We start from the raw sequence: 16,416 nt of genomic DNA on the forward strand, positions 1-16,416 counted from the left end.
CTCTCTCTCTTCTTCCCTTTCTATCTGTCCTCCTCTCGCTCTCTTTTCTTCTCTCTCCTCCTCTCTCTCTCTTCTTCCCTCTCTCTCCTACTCTCTCTCTCTCTCTCTCTCTCTCTCCTTTTTTGTCTTTTCTACCTCTCCTGTTCCTCCTTTCTTCTATATCTTCTCTTCCCCCCTCTCTCTCTCTCTCTCTTCTTCCTTCTCTCTCTTCTTCTCTCTCTCTCTTCTTCCCTTTCTATCTGTCCTCCTCTCGCTCTCTTTTCTTCTCTCCTTCTCTCTCCTCCTCTCTCTCTCTTCTTCCCTCTCTCTCCTACTCTCTCTCTCCTCCTCTCTTCTTCCCTTTCTCTCTCTCTCTCTCTCTCTCTCTCTCTCTCTCTCTCTCTCTCTCTCTCTCTCTCTCTCTCTTGCGCTCTCACTCTCTCCAGTCCGATTACACACTAGTGCAGAGAATGGCCCTCACTCACATATTCATATGAACCCATTTCAGATCAAGGCTGCTCTTCTGCACTAAATGTCTCTCTGTCAGTCTGAATATTTGTTGAAATAAAAGCAATACTGTATGATTGTTGTGCTGTTACATTTGTCTGGATTAAATAGACAATGGAGTCGGACTGGTCTGACTTCTACAATCTGAATGTCAATAAGCGATCTGTCCCTAAACTAACTCCACTAAACAGATAAAGATTACGTAGCTGCACCAAACAGAATGTTCCCAACGACCTCGTTCCACCGCTTTATCCCACGTCTCAAGTCCCCCTGCTCACCCCTCTCCCCCTTCTCTCCCCCTTCTCTCCCCCTTCTCTCCCCCTTCTCTCCTCCTTCCAGGCTCCGACTACTCCCCCCCACCGCTGCCGCTGCCGGTGGTGGCGCCCAGTCTGAATGACACCAGCGCTGCAGATGGAGGAGGCGGCGTGGGTGGAAGTGGAGGTGGGCGCGGGCCCCTGGAAGCCGTGGTCGGAGGGGCGGTGGTGGGGCTAGCGGCAGAGCACATCCCCAGCGGCCCGGGGGCGGCCCTCACCTGGCAGGCGGCCATCGAGGCGGCGCGGCAGGCCAAGCAGATGGGTAACGCGGGCGCGCCCATCTCCACAGCCAGCTCCACACAGAGGAAGAGGCAGCACTACACCAACAAGCCCAAGAAACCCACCAACACGGCCCCAACCAGACCTCCCAGAGCCCTGCTCTGTCTCACCCTCAAGAACCCCATCCGTAGAGCATGCATCAGCATAGTGGAGTGGAAGTATCCTTTATTATATACAGTGATGGTGTGAACTGGTTTATTATATATAGTGATGGTGTGAACTGGTTTATTATATACAGTGATGGTGTGAACTGGTTTATTATATATAGTGATGGTGTGAACTGGTTTATTATATATAGTGATGGTGTGAACTGGTTTATTATATATAGTGATGGTGGGAACTGGTTTATTATATATAGTGATGGTGTGAACTGGTTTATTATATATAGTGATGGTGTGAACTGGTTTATTATATACAGTGATGGTGTGAGCTGGTTTATTATATATAGTGATGGTGTGAACTGGTTTATTATATACAGTGATGGTGTGAACTGGTTTATTATATATAGTGATGGTGGGAACTGGTTTGATTGACTACTCTACACCCCATACTCTATGCCAGCCAAACTCAACAGGCGGTCCGTAAATAGGATACATTTTTATTTTTTATATTTTAGGAACTCAGTCGGGCCTCCACCCCTGTCAAAATGTGTAGAATTGTGAACAGCGTGAACAGCGCTAACAGTGCGAACAGTTTGGGGTTGAAAGGTGGGGGTTTGTTACTAAATGACAATATCCATCCGGACCTTTGGCAACAAGGAAATGAGTGTTTCTGGACCTTCTCAGAAAGTGATAGAAAACCCTGTTCCATGCTGTATCATCACAGCTTTGCATCAAAATACCTGTATGCTTTACCCACACACTGAGAGGTGGCCAGATAAGGTGGAGTTGGCTAGATATGTTGGAGTTGGCTAGATATGGTGGAGTTGGCTAGATACGGTGGAGTTGGTTAGATACGGTGGAGTTGGCCAGATACGGTGGAGTTGGCCAGATACGGTGGAGTTGGCTAGATACGGTGGAGTTGGCTAGATATGGTGGAGTTGGCTAGATACGGTGGAGTTGGCTAGATACGGTGGAGTTGGCTAGATACGGTGGAGTTGGCTAGATACGGTGGAGTTGGCTAGATATGGTGGAGTTGGCTAGATACGGTGGAGTTGGCTAGATACGGTGGAGTTGGCCAGATACGGTGGAGTTGGCTAGATACGGTGGAGTTGGCTAGATATGGTGGAGTTGGCTAGATATGGTGGAGTTGGCTAGATACGGTGGAGTTGGCCAGATACGGTTGAGTTGGCCAGATATGGGGGAGTTGGCTAGATACGGTGGAGTTGGCTAGATACGGTGGAGTTGGCCAGATACGGTGGAATTGGCTAGATACGGTGGAGTTGTGTATCAGGGATCACATACTAAAATGTACTGTATGCACTCATTATTTTGCTTTGGAGTTGCTTGGCTATATTAAATCAAATATAAAAGCATCTGCTAACAGTGATGTTATGATACACTATTTAAAACCTCTTTGTGCTAGACATGCCGCCAGCGGCCCACCTCGACAACATCCTGTGAAATTGCAGAGCGCAAAATTCAAAATACAAAAATCGTAATATTAAACATTCATGAAAATACAAGTGTCATACATAATTTAAAAGCTTCACTTCTTGTTAATCCAGCCACTTTGTCAGATTTCAAAAAGGCTTTACGGCGAAAGCATACCATGCGATTATCTGAGGACAGCGCCCAGGATACAAAAGCATTAAAAACATTTTCCAAACCAGCAGAGGCCTCACAAAAGTCAGAAATAGCGATAAAATAAATCACTTACCTTTGAAGATCTTCCTCTGTTTGTAATTCCAAAGGTCCCAGCTACACAACAAATGGTTGTTTTGTTCGATAAAGTCCTTCTTTATATCCCAAAAAAGTCAGTTTAGTTGGTGCGCTTGATTCAGTAATCCACCTGTTCCTCTCGTTTAAAATGCATACAAAGGAATCCCAAATGTTACCAATGAACTTCGTCAAAACAAGTCAAACAACGTTTCTAATCAATCCTCAGGTACCCTAATATGTAAATAAACAATCAAATTTAAGACGGAGAATAATGTGTTCAATACCGGAGATAAATAACGAAGTGCGCGCCCTCATCTACGCGCGCCACAAGACTACAGTCAAAATGAGAGCCACCTTGAAAAACTATAAATTCTAGCTCATTTTTCAAAAAACAAGCCTGAAACCCTTTCTAAAGACTGTTGACATCTAGTGGAAGCCATAGGAACTGCAATCTGGGAGGATTTTCCCATAGACAAGCATTTCAATGGGTGGTCACCTAAAAAAAAACATTTTTCCGGATGGATTCTCCTCGGGTTTTTGCCTGCCATATCAGTTCGCTTATACTCCCAGACACTATTTTAACAGTTTTCAGAGTGTTGTCTATCCAATACTACCAATTATATGCATATCCTAGCTTCTGGGCCTGAGTAACAGGCAGTTTACTTTGGGCATGACAGTCATCCGAACTTCCGAATACTGCCTCCTATCCCTAAGAAGTTGGCAGTTCTAAAACAGTTGTCATTAGTGAATTATAACGTAATCATGTTAACATATGATCTGGATACCTGTACTGTAAGTTGAGCTATTTTAATGAGAGGCATTGATTGGTAAACATTATGTGTGTGTGAGGTTCTGTGATGTTATCTGTCGTCTAAGGGTTAAGCCAAGGGTAACTGGACAGACTCTGATCTATGTGTGTGTGTGTGTGTGTGTGTGTGTGTGTGTGTGTGTGTGTGTGTGTGTGTGTGTGTGTGTGTGTGTGTGTGTGTGTGTGTGTGTGTGTGTGTGTGTGTGTGTGTGTTTGTGTGTCGCTATCATCGTGCCTAGCATGCATGAGCTCTGAAACATTACTAATATTAAAAAGAGAATAAAATACATAAATCTTAGGAGGGAGAGGTGGAGAGGAGGAGAGAAGGGTGGGAGAGGGGGGATGGAGGTAGGAGGGGGAGAGGAGGTGGGTGGAGGAGAGGAGGAGGGGAGGGGAGAAGAGTAGGAGAGGAGGGGGGAAGGAGGAGGAGGGAGAGAAGAGGGAGGAGGGGAAGGGAGGGGGGGTGGAGGGGGGGTCTGGGGGTGGAAGCAGAAAGGGAGGGATTGGGAGGATCTCGAGGATGAGTCACAGAGCAACCAGAATCCCAAATTAACTTTCCGCTTTTCCTTCTCGTTCCCTCTCCCTGCATCTTTCCTTCCCTCCTTCCCTGTGCCTCTCCCTGTATCTTTCCTTCCCTGTGCCTCTCCCTGTATCCTTCCTTCCTCCCTGTCCCTCTCCCTGTATCCTTCCTTCCTCCCTGTCCCTCTCCTTGTATCCCTCCTTCCTCCCTGTCCCTCTCCCTGTATCCTTCCTTCCTTCCTTCCTCCCTGTCCCTCTCCCTGTATCCTTCCTTCCTCCCTGTCCCTCTCCCTGTATCCTTGCGTCCTCCCTGTCCCTCGCCCTGTATCCTTCCTTCCTCCCTGTCCCTCTCCCTGTATCCTTCCTTCCTTCCTTCCTCCCTGTCCCTCTCCCTGTATCCTTCCTTCCTCCCTGTCCCTCTCCCTGTATCCTTGCGTCCTCCCTGTCCCTCGCCCTGTATCCTTCCTTCCTCCCTGTCCCTCGCCCTGTATCCTTCCTTCCTCCCTGTCCCTCTCCCTGTATCCTTCCTTCCTCCCTGTCCCTCTCCCTGTATCTTTCCTTCCCTCCTTCCCTCTCCCTGTATCTTTCCTTCCCTCCTTCCCTCTCCCTGTATCCTTCCTTCCCTCCTTCCCTCTCCCTGTATCTTTCCTTCCCTCCTTCCCTGTGCCTCTCTTTCTCATGAGACTGAGGGACAACGTGCGATATCCCCACTCTTTAACTCTCCCTCTCTCTGCCTCCCTCCATCCCTCACCGTCTCTCTCCTTCTCTCTCTGTCTCTCGCTCCCGCTCTCTCCCATGAGATCACAGAAGAGATGGAGAACGAGAGAAGGAGAGAGCGAGAGAGGAAGGAAGTGAGGGGGCAGGAGTAGAGACATATTTAGAAGGAGAGGAAGCATGGGAATGAAAGACTAATAAAGAGGTCTGAGTAAATGCTAAATGCATCTGTTCCTTTTGGTCTAAACGGGTCTAAAGCAGCTAGTGGGAGGAGACTGACCAGATACTGTCCTGCTCCAAATTCTGCTCACACGAGAGGTGAGACATGATCTGTACTTGTAAAACCACTTGACACACGCGCAGGTCAGTGGTGGTCGGTGACATTTAAGATGAGCATGGTCTTGTTTTTCCTTCAGCATATTGGATGACTGTCATTCATATTCCATTCACCTAGCTCAATGTAACATTGATAGGTTTAAGCTACTACATGATACTCAGATTTTCCATTGTACCCATCATGAGGTTGGTGTAGGTGGAGGTACACAGGTCGAGAGAAAATGTTTGAGTAATCAAGGTGACAGACAGTGACACATTCAATCCCGCCTTGCACACACTTGCTTGCATCTAGCTGATCTAGGGTGTAATGATTAGTCCAACATTTGCAAACAAGAGTTTCTTTTGGACAAATCCAGGTATATTTATCCCCGCTTCATTCCATTTGCTTCCGATTAAGAAACATTTTTCAACGGAGTCGGCGGAGTGAATACACGCCTAATCACACCCAACCACACTTTCATAGCAGCCACATACAAACAGCATGATCATTGTGCTTGTTGTAGAATTCCTTCTCGCATCTACGCGTTCTCCTCCTCTCACCTTTTTGCTTCGCTTGTGGACTTCAGTACCAAACACATCAGCTGTCTGTAACCAGGCGAACAAAAACTTTCAGGCCAAACCTTCATACCATAACCACTAACCGCTACACACAGCCTACATAGTTGTTACCATATTAGCTAACGTCATAGCTAGTCAACATAGCTACTAGAACTAATGCGTTAGTAAACCCGCTACAATCATTCAGTACAGTGTACAGTCAGCAAGCAGTTTATCAGTTATCAACTAATAAAACCAAAAACCTTGTGTTGGATAGCCATAGCCAGTTAACTGACATACTCTAACTTCCCTCTCTGTTTGAGCCAGGTGTTTCAGTAGGCTAGACTAGCTAGCTGCGTTCGCTAGCTAAGTGAAAGTGAAAAACAAAATACAATGAAATATCACTATCACTCTCTCTCTCTCGTTCTTTCTCCCGCTCTCTTGCTTCTCCTTCATTTTTAAATAAAATAATTTGTTCAAAGCTGTTCAACTATTGTCTTTCTCTCTCTTTGAGTAAACTACTCACCACATTTGATGCACTGCAGTGCTAGCTAGCTGTAGCTCATGCTTTCATAGATTCATTCTCTGATCCTTTGATTGGGTAGACAACATGTCAGTTCATGCTGCAAGAGCTCTGATAGGTTGGAGGACGTCTTCAGTAAGTTGTCATAAATACTGTGTAAGTCTATGGAAAGGGGTGAGAACCATGAGCCTCCTTGGTTTTGTATTGAAGTTAAAGGTTCCCAGAGGAGGACGGAAGCTAGCTGTCCTCCGGCTACAACATGGTGCTACCCTACAGGGTGTTGCTGAGGCTACTGGAGACCTTCATTGTAAAACAGTGTGTTTTCATAAATTATTTGGTGACATGTTTAGTATAGTTTTATCTAAAAAGGATAGCTTTTTTTAATGTTTCACTATTTAAATGTTTATGAAATTCACTGAGGAGGATGGTCCTCCTCTTCCTCCTCTGAGGAGCCTCCACTGGTGCAGGCAGGCAGGCAGGCAGGCAGGCAGGCACACACACAGACAGACAGACAGACAGACAGACAGACAGACAGACAGACAGACAGACAGACAGACAGACAGACAGACAGACAGACAGACAGACAGACAGACAGACAGACAGACAGACAGTGTCTCCAGAGAAAACAGACCCACATCTCATCTCCTGTTACTGTTACCATGCCAACAGCTCCTCTCATCAGGCTGTGTGTGTGTGTGTGTGTGTGTGTGAGTTCAGCCAGGTCTTCCAAAACCCTCCATTCCACCCCACCCCGGGCAGGCCTAATACACACACACACACACACACACACACACACACACACACACACACACACACACACACACACACACACACACACACACACACACACACACACACACACACACACACACACACACACACACACACACACACACACACAGATTCACAGAATTCAATCACACTAGAACCCTGGACCTGACACACCGTTTTACCAAGATGTTGATTATAGCTTCTCCTTCTCTCCAGGCTGATTACAGAGGGATGTAAGTCACCTGGGCTGATCTCACTGTGTAGCTCCCTTGAACTGCAGGGAGACACCAGAACAGGGCTGAATGGAAGCAGCAGTTATCACTAGGTAATGACTGCTATTAGTAGTGATTGAATGTCAAGGTCACTAACATGGTAACTGATCCTGTCATGTTCAGGAACAGTTTATAGTGTCTTGGTGACTTTAACAGGAACATACAGTTGGTTCAACATGTGTTCAGGAACATACAGTTGGTTCAACACGTGTTCAGGAACATACAGTTGGTTCAACACGTGTTCAGGAACATACAGTTGGTTCAACACGTGTTCAGGAACATACAGTTGGTTCAACACGTGTTCAGGAACATACAGTTGGTTCAACACGTGTTCAGGAACATACAGTTGGTTCAACACGTGTTCAGGAACATACAGTTGGTCCAACACGTGTTCAGGAACATACAGTTGGTTCAACACGTGTTCAGGAACATACAGTTGGTTCAACACGTGTTCAGGAACATACAGTTGGTTCAACACGTGTTCAGGAACATACAGTTGGTTCAACACGTGTTCAGGAACATACAGTTGGTTCAACACGTGTTCAGGAACATACAGTTGGTTCAACACGTGTTCAGGAACATACAGTTGGTCCAACACGTGTTCAGGAACATACAGTTGGTTCAACACGTGTTCAGGAACATACAGTTGGTTCAACACGTGTTCAGGAACATACAGTTGGTTCAACACGTGTTCAGGAACAGTTTCTAGTGTCTTGGTGACTTTAACAGGAACATACAGTTGGTTCAACATGTGTTCAGGAACATACAGTTGGTTCAACACGTGTTCAGGAACATACAGTTGGTTCAACACGTGTTCAGGAACATACAGTTGGTTCAACACGTGTTCAGGAACATACAGTTGGTTCAACACGTGTTCAGGAACATACAGTTGGTTCAACACGTGTTCAGGAACATACAGTTGGTTCAACACGTGTTCAGGAACAGTTTCTAGTGTCTTGGTGACTTTAACAGGAACATGCAGTTGGTTCAACACGTGTTCAGGAACAGTTTCTAGTGTCTTGGTGACTTTAACAGGAACATGCAGTTGGTTCAACACGTGTTCAGGAACAGTTTCTAGTGTCTTGGTGACTTTAACAGGAACATGCAGTTGGTTCAACACGTGTTCAGGAACAGTTTCTAGTGTCTTGGTGACTTTAACAGGAACATGCAGTTGGTTCAACACGTGTTCAGGAACAGTTTCTAGTGTCTTGGTGACTTTAACAGGAACATGCAGTTGGTTCAACACGTGTTCAGGAACAGTTTCTAGTGTCTTGGTGACTTTAACAGGAACATGCAGTTGGTTCAACACGTGTTCAGGAACAGTTTCTAGTGTCTTGGTGACTTTAACAGGAACATACAGTTGGTTCAACACGTGTTCAGGAACATGCAGTTGGTTCAACACGTGTTCAGGAACAGTTTCTAGTGTCTTGGTGACTTTAACAGGAACATACAGTTGGTTCAACACGTGTTCAGGAACATGCAGTTGGTTCAACACGTGTTCAGGAACAGTTTCTAGTGTCTTGGTGACTTTAACAGGAACATACAGTTGGTTCAACACGTGTTCAGGGACATACAGTTGGTTCAACACGTGTTCAGGAACAGTTTCTAGTGTCTTGGTGACTTTAACAGGAACATGCAGTTGGTTCAACACGTGTTCAGGGACATACAGTTGGTTCAACACGTGTTCTATCTGAAACCTTTAGTATTCTGTACTGTAGATAGAGACAGGTAGAACTTTAATTCCTCGTTGTGAGAATATCCACCAGGTGTGTGTGTGTGTGTGTGTGTGTGTGTGTGTGTGTGTGTGTGTGTGTGTGTGTGTGTGTGTGTGTGTGTGTGTGTGTTTTGCATGTCCATGTTTGACATGAGAACATCTAGTACTCCTAAATAGCTATAGTTCATCTCTCTCTGTCTGTAGACTCTTTAGACAGCAGCTCTGTCAACTAGATGTATGATCTATGTTCCTGCTGCTGACACCGTTCTGTCATGGAAGGATGCTAAACAACATTAAAACAATGTTACTGTTCTCAGTAGTCCTCCCCTCACTTTTCCTTTCTCTCTCTGCCTCTCTCTCGCTCACTCTGTCTCTGTCTCTCTGTCTCTCTCTGTCTCTCTCTCTGTCTCTGTCTCTCTCTCTGTCTCTGTCTCTCTCTGTCTCTCTCTCTGTCTCTGTCTCTCTCTGTCTCTGTCTCTCTGTCTCTCTCTCTCTCTCTCTGTCTCTGTCTCTCTCTGTCTCTGTCTCTCTCTCTCTCTCTCTCTCTCTGTCTCTCTCTCTCTCTCTCTGTCTCTGTCTCTCTCTGTCTCTGTCTCTCTCTGTCTCTGTCTCTCTCTGTCTCTGTCTCTCTCTCTCTCTCTCTCTCTCTCTCTGTCTCTCTCTCTCTCTCTCTCTCTGTCTCTGTCTCTCTCTGCCTCTCTCTCGCTCACTCTGTCTCTCTGTCTCTCTGTCTCTTTCTCTCTCTCTTTCTCTCTCTCTCTCTCTCTCTCTCTCTCTCTCTCTCTCTCTCTCTCTCTCTGTCTCTCTCTCTCTCTCTGTCTCCCTCCCCCAGTTCTCCCTCTCGTTCCCTCAACCCTGCAGAAGTTTATTTTGGTGTTCTCACTGACTGTCCCAGGTTTGATTAAGAACTGTTTATCTAACCAGGCTGCTTTCGTTTTGTGGCCATGTCATTTCTCATGTGGGGATTTTTCAGTTTAAGGCTGAACGCAACATACACAAACACACACAGAGACACACACTAACACGCATGCACACAGTTCCTCACTGTGTTTGACATGGAGAGAGAGAGTATCACAGAGCACTGCTAGCCAGAACCACAAAACTCCACCCAGCCCCCAAAAAAGAGTCTCAGATTAGGAATGCTGCTGATCTACAATCAGGTCCCCCTGTCCATATAATCCTATTTATTATGATTAAAAAAGTAAAGACTGATCCTAGATCTGACCCTGGTCTCTGACTCAAAGACCTCTCACAGTGAAAGGAGGACAACAAATCAAATGGTTGTCATTGAGATCATTTATCTGTAGAAACAGAAATAAATTAAAATGTAATTTGATTTGGAGCTGACGTTGTTGCAAGATAAGCAATCATCCCCCTCCTGACCAGGCCAGACAAACTGACACCACGTCCTCCTGACCAGGCCAGACAAACTGACACCACGTCCTCCTGACCAGGCCAGACAAACTGACACCACGTCCTCCTGGCCAGGCCAGACAAACTGACACCACGTCCTCCTGGCCAGGCCAGACAAACTGACACCACGTCCTCCTGGCCAGGCCAGACAAACTGACACCACGTCCTCCTGGCCAGGCCAGACAAACTGACACCACGTCCTCCTGGCCAGGCCAGACAAACTGACACCACGTCCTCCTGACCAGGCCAGACAAACTGACACCACGTCCTCCTGGCCAGGCCAGACAAACTGACACTACGTCCTCCTGGCCAGGCCAGACAAACTGACACCACGTCCTCCTGACCAGGCCAGACAAACTGACACCACATCCTCCTGGCCAGGCCAGACAAACTGACACCACGTCCTCCTGACCAGGCCAGACAAACTGACACCACGTCCTCCTGACCAGGCCAGACAAACTGACACCACATCCTCCTGGCCAGGCCAGACAAACTGACACCACGTCCTCCTGACCAGGCCAGACAAACTGACACCACATCCTCCTGGCCAGGCCAGACAAACTAACACCACGTCCTAAATGTTCTCATGTTCCCTAGGTAACGGTAGTGCACTACTTCTGACTACAGACCAAGGGAATAAGGTGCCATGTGGGGAATAAGGTGCCATGTGGGACATTGTAGTTGTCAGGAGAGAAGTCTTCTGACCTGGCTGGGACAGGTTAGGGAGGGAGGAAAAGAGGGATGGAGGGAGGAAGGTAGAGAGGGAGGAGAGGGGAGGAGGGAGAGAGTAGGTAGAGAGAGAGAGAGAGAGAGAGAGAGAGAGAGAGGGGATGACAGGCAGGGAGGTAGGACAGTAGTGGAGGAGGGGAGAGGGACGTAGAGAGAGGGAGGGAGGACAGTAGTGGAGGAGGGGAGAGGGACATAGAGAGAGGGAGGGAGGACAGGGGAGGAGGAGGGGAGAGGGACGTAGAGAGAGGGAGGGAGGACAGGGGAGGAGGAGGGGAGAGGGACGTAGAGAGAGGGAGGGAGGACAGGGGAGGAGGAGGGGAGAGGGACGTAGAGAGAGGGAGGGAGGACAGGGGAGGAGGAGGGGAGAGGGACGTAGAGAGAGGGAGGGAGGACAGGGGAGGAGGAGGGGAGAGGGACGTAGAGAGAGGGAGGGAGGACAGGGGAGGAGGAGGGGTGATGGTGGTAGTGGGTAATTGTGGTGATGGAAGCCAGGTTTCTCTCCTCTTTCAGCTCTGCACAGACACTCACATCCTCCCTTCTCCCTGTTTTCAAGTGGGAAAAGCAGAGATAAAGATGGAAAGAGAGAGAGAGAGAGAGAGAGAGAGAGAGAGAGAGAGAGAGAGAGAGAGAGAGAGAGAGAGAGAGAGAGAGAAAGAGATATCAAATGAGGTTCCTTCTCAAGCACCATCCCAAATAAAATAATAATCTGTTTCTCTTGGTTCCGTCTTGGTTCTCCCTCCTCTGTTTTCTGTCGTCCACGCGACTGACCCGTGTAACAACCTCCATATTAGGACAAGCCCAGAGAGAGAGAGTGGGACACACACACACACACACCGAACACACACTCCATTAAGAGGTCAAAAGGTCGTGTTTACGTGTCACTGATGTTAAAACATAGCTGACAGGTCTTTATGTATTTTAGTTATTGTCACTCGATGTTCTCCGTCTGTTCTCGTCTTCCAATAGTAGGGCACTATATAGGGAATAGTAGGGCACTATATAGGGAATAGTAGGGCACTATATAGGGAATAGTAGGGCACTATATAGGGAATAGTAGGGCACTATATAGGGAATAGTCTGGCACTATATAGGGAATAGTAGGGCACTATATAGGGAATAGTAGGGCACTATATAGGGAATAGTAGGGCACTATATAGGGAATAGTAGGGCACTATATAGGGAATAGTAGGGCACTATATAGGGAATAGTAGGGCACTATATAGGGAATAGTCTGGCACTATATAGGGAATAGTAGGGCACTATATAGGGAATAGAATGGCACTATATAGGGAATAGTAGGGCACTATATAGGGAATAGTAGGGCACTATATAGGGAATAGTAGGGCACTATATAGGGAATAGTAGGGCACTATATAGGGAATAGTAGGGCACTATACAGGGAATAGTATGTCACTATATAGGGAATAGTAGGGCACTATATAGGGAATAGTAGGGCATTATATAGGGAATAGTAGTGCACTATATAGGGAATAGTAGGGCACTATATAGGGAATAGTAGGGCACTATATAGGGAATAGTAGGGAACTATATAGGGAATAGTAGGGCACTATATAGGGAATAGTAGGGCACTATACAGGGAATAGTATGTCACTATATAGGGAATAGTAGGGCACTATACAGGGAATAGTAGGGCATTATATAGGGAATTGTATGGCACTATATAGGGAATAGTAGGGCACTATATAGGGAATAGTAGGGCACTATATAGGGAATAGTAGGGCACTATATAGGGAATAGTCTGGCACTATATAGGGAATAGTATGGCACTATTTAGGGAATAGTATGGCACTATATAGGGAATAGTAGGGCACTATATAGGGAATAGTAGGGCACTATATAGGGAATAGTCTGGCACTATATAGGGAATAGTAGGGCACTATATAGGGAATAGTAGAGAACTATATAGGGAATAGGGTGCCATTTGGGATGCATCTTTCTCTGTCATCTGATCTCCAGCTTCCTTCCTTAACTCCAGCTCTTCCAGACCGTTTGAAATCATCATTTTGATGACTATATTTGCGAACTGCGTGGCCTTAGCTGTCTACATCCCCTTCCCAGAGGACGACTCCAACGCCACCAACTCAAACCTGGTAAGTCACACCTGATCTGACACAGGCTCTTATGTCATGTTGCTATGGTTATTATGCTCTGTTTGACTGGAGGTACCAGGTGGCTGTGTGGGGGGGTTGAGTTGTCATGATACCTGTATCACCATCCTCCCTTTTGTGTTTTGGTGACATTTACATTTACGTTATGTGGAGTGCAGCTAAGATGTTGACTTGGGACTTCTGTATGGTACATACTGTATGTGTTGGTGTTTGAGTGTGTAAATGGTGTTGGTGTTTGAGTGTGTACATGGTGTTTGAGTGTGTAAATGGTGTTTGAGTGTGTACATGGTGTTTGAGTGTGTAAATGGTGTTGAGTGTGTAAATGGTGTTTGAGTGTGTAAATGGTGTTTGTGTGTGTACATGGTGTTTGAGTGTGTAAATGGTGTTTGAGCGTGTAAATGGTGTTTGAGTGTGTAAATGGTGTTTGTGTAGAGTGAATGGTGTTGAGTGTGTAAATGGTGTTTGAGTGTGTACATGGTGTTTGAGTGTGTAAATGGTGTTGAGTGTGTAAATGGTTTTTGAGTGTGTAAATGGTGTTTGAGCGTGTAAATGGTGTTTGAGTGTGTAAATGGTGTTTGAGTGTGTAAATGGTGTTTGAGTGTGTACATGGTGTTTGAGTGTGTAAATGGTGTTGAGTGTGTAAATGGTGTTTGAGTGTGTAAATGGTGTTTGTGTGTGTACATGGTGTTTGAGTGTGTAAATGGTGTTTGTGTGTGTACATGGTGTTTGAGTGTGTAAATGGTGTTTGAGTGTGTAAATGGTGTTTGTGTGTGTACATGGTGTTTGAGTGTGTAAATGGTGTTTGAGCGTGTAAATGGTGTTTGAGTGTGTAAATGGTGTTTGTGTAGAGTGAATGGTGTTGAGTGTGTAAATGGTGTTTGAGTGTGTACATGGTGTTTGAGTGTGTAAATGGTGTTGAGTGTGTAAATGGTTTTTGAGTGTGTAAATGGTGTTTGAGCGTGTAAATGGTGTTTGAGTGTGTAAATGGTGTTTGAGTGTGTAAATGGTGTTTGTGTAGAGTGAATGGTGTTGAGTGTGTAAATGGTGTTTGAGTGTGTACATGGTGTTTGAGTGTGTAAATGGTGTTGAGTGTGTAAATGGTGTTTGAGTGTGTAAATGGTGTTTGAGTGTGTACATGGTGTTTGAGTGTGTAAATGGTGTTTGAGTGTGTACATGGTGTTTGAGTGTGTAAATGGTGTTGAGTGTGTACATGGTGTTTGAGTGTGTAAATGGTTTTTGAGTGTGTAAATGGTATTTGTGTAGAGTGAATGGAGGGAATGTGGGGCTCCCGAGTGGTGCAGTGGTCTAGGTCACTGCATCTCAGTGCTAGAGGTGTCACTACAGACCCTGGTTCGAATCCAGGCTGCATCACATCTTGCCGTGATTGGGAGTCTCATAGGATGGTGCACAATTTGCCCAGCGTCGTCCAGGTTTGGCTGGCTTGTCTAGTAAAGAAAATGTGCTGACCTGGTCCTCCTGTATGTTACTGGGTGTGGTTGAGACTGTAACTGCTGGCTGTGTGGTGACCTGGTCCTCCTGTATGTTACTGCGTGTGTTGAGACTGTAACTGCTGGCTGTGTGGTGACCTGGTCCTCCTGTATGTTACTGCGTGTGGTTGAGACTGTAACTGCTGGCTGTGTGGTGACCTGGTCCTCCTGTACGTTACTGCGTGTGGTTGAGACTGTAACTGCTGGCTGTGTGGTGACCTGGTCCTCCTGTACGTTACTGCGTGTGTTGAGACTGTAACTGCTGGCTGTGTGGTGACCTGGTCCTCCTGTATGTTACTGGGTGTGTTGAGACTGTAACTGCTGGCTGTGTGGTGACCTGGTCCTCCTGTATGTTACTGCGTGTGGTTGAGACTGTAACTGCTGGCTGTGTGGTGACCTGGTCCTCCTGTACGTTACTGCGTGTGGTTGAGACTGTAACTGCTGGCTGTGTGGTGACCTGGTCCTCCTGTACGTTACTGCGTGTGGTTGAGACTGTAACTGCTGGCTGTGCGGTGACCTGGTCCTCCTGTATGTTACTGGGTGTGGTTGAGACTGTAACTGCTGGCTGTGTGGTGACCTGGTCCTCCTGTATGTTACTGTGTGTGGTTGAGACTGTAACTGCTGGCTGTGTGGTGACCTGGTCCTCCTGTACGTTACTGCGTGTGGTTGAGACTGTAACTGCTGGCTGTGCGGTGACCTGGTCCTCCTGTACGTTACTGCGTGTGGTTGAGACTGTAACTGCTGGCTGTCCGGTGACCTGGTCCTCCTGTATGTTACTGCGTGTGGTTGAGACTGTAACTGCTGGCTGTGCGGTGACCTGGTCCTCCTGTACGTTACTGCGTGTGGTTGAGACTGTAACTGCTGGCTGTCCGGTGACCTGGTCCTCCTGTACGTTACTGCGTGTGGTTGAGACTGTAACTGCTGGCTGTGCGGTGACCTGGTCCTCCTGTATGTTACTGGGTGTGGTTGAGACTGTAACTGCTGGCTGTGTGAAGTTAATATGGAATGACTTGATATGTTTTGATGGATGCTGTGTGGTGGAGACAGACAGGTCATGTTTTGTTGGACCATGGGATATTAATATACATGGTGATACAGACAGGTTGTGTTTAAAACAGACCACATTTCCATACTATTTATCTTCATTAGAGTTACCAATGAAAATGGTTCATGGTAAGACATGCTTGTCAGTATCATCCATAAGGACCAGTTGGATCACCAGGAGAATGGTTAATGTAGAACTACTAGCCAGGAGAATGGTTAATGTAGAACTAGTAGCCAGGAGAATGGTTAATGTAGAACTAGCCAGGAGAATGGTTAATGTAGAACTACTAGCCAGGAGAATGGTTAATGTAGAACTAGCCAGGAGAATGGTTAATGTAGAACTACTAGTCAGGAGAATGGTTAATGTAGAACTACTAGTCAGGAGAATGGTTAATGTAGAACTACTAGCCAGGAGAATGGTTAATGTAGAACTACTAGCCAGGAGAATGGTTAATGTAGAACTACTAGCCAGGAGAATGGTTAATGTAGAACTACTAGCCAGGAGAATGGTTAATGTAGAA

General features: G+C 46.4%; 1 protein-coding gene across 1 annotated transcript in view; it reads left to right on the forward strand.

The window, feature by feature from the left end:
• The window catches only part of LOC145861432 (voltage-dependent L-type calcium channel subunit alpha-1C), a 171,804-nt gene extending 157,024 nt beyond the window's left edge, over positions 1-14,780 (forward strand). Inside the window, exons 2-3 of the mRNA XM_082964216.1 lie at positions 826-1,237; positions 13,241-14,780. Coding sequence (XP_082820342.1) covers positions 826-1,237; positions 13,241-13,361 — 533 coding nt within the window. The 3' untranslated portion in view covers positions 13,362-14,780. The remainder of the gene's footprint in view (positions 1-825; positions 1,238-13,240) is intronic.
• Positions 14,781-16,416: the final 1,636 nt, after the last annotated feature.

This window comes from Salmo salar, chromosome 17 (assembly GCF_965601325.2).
Source record: "Salmo salar chromosome 17, fSalSal1, whole genome shotgun sequence".
NCBI lineage: Eukaryota > Metazoa > Chordata > Actinopteri > Salmoniformes > Salmonidae > Salmo > Salmo salar.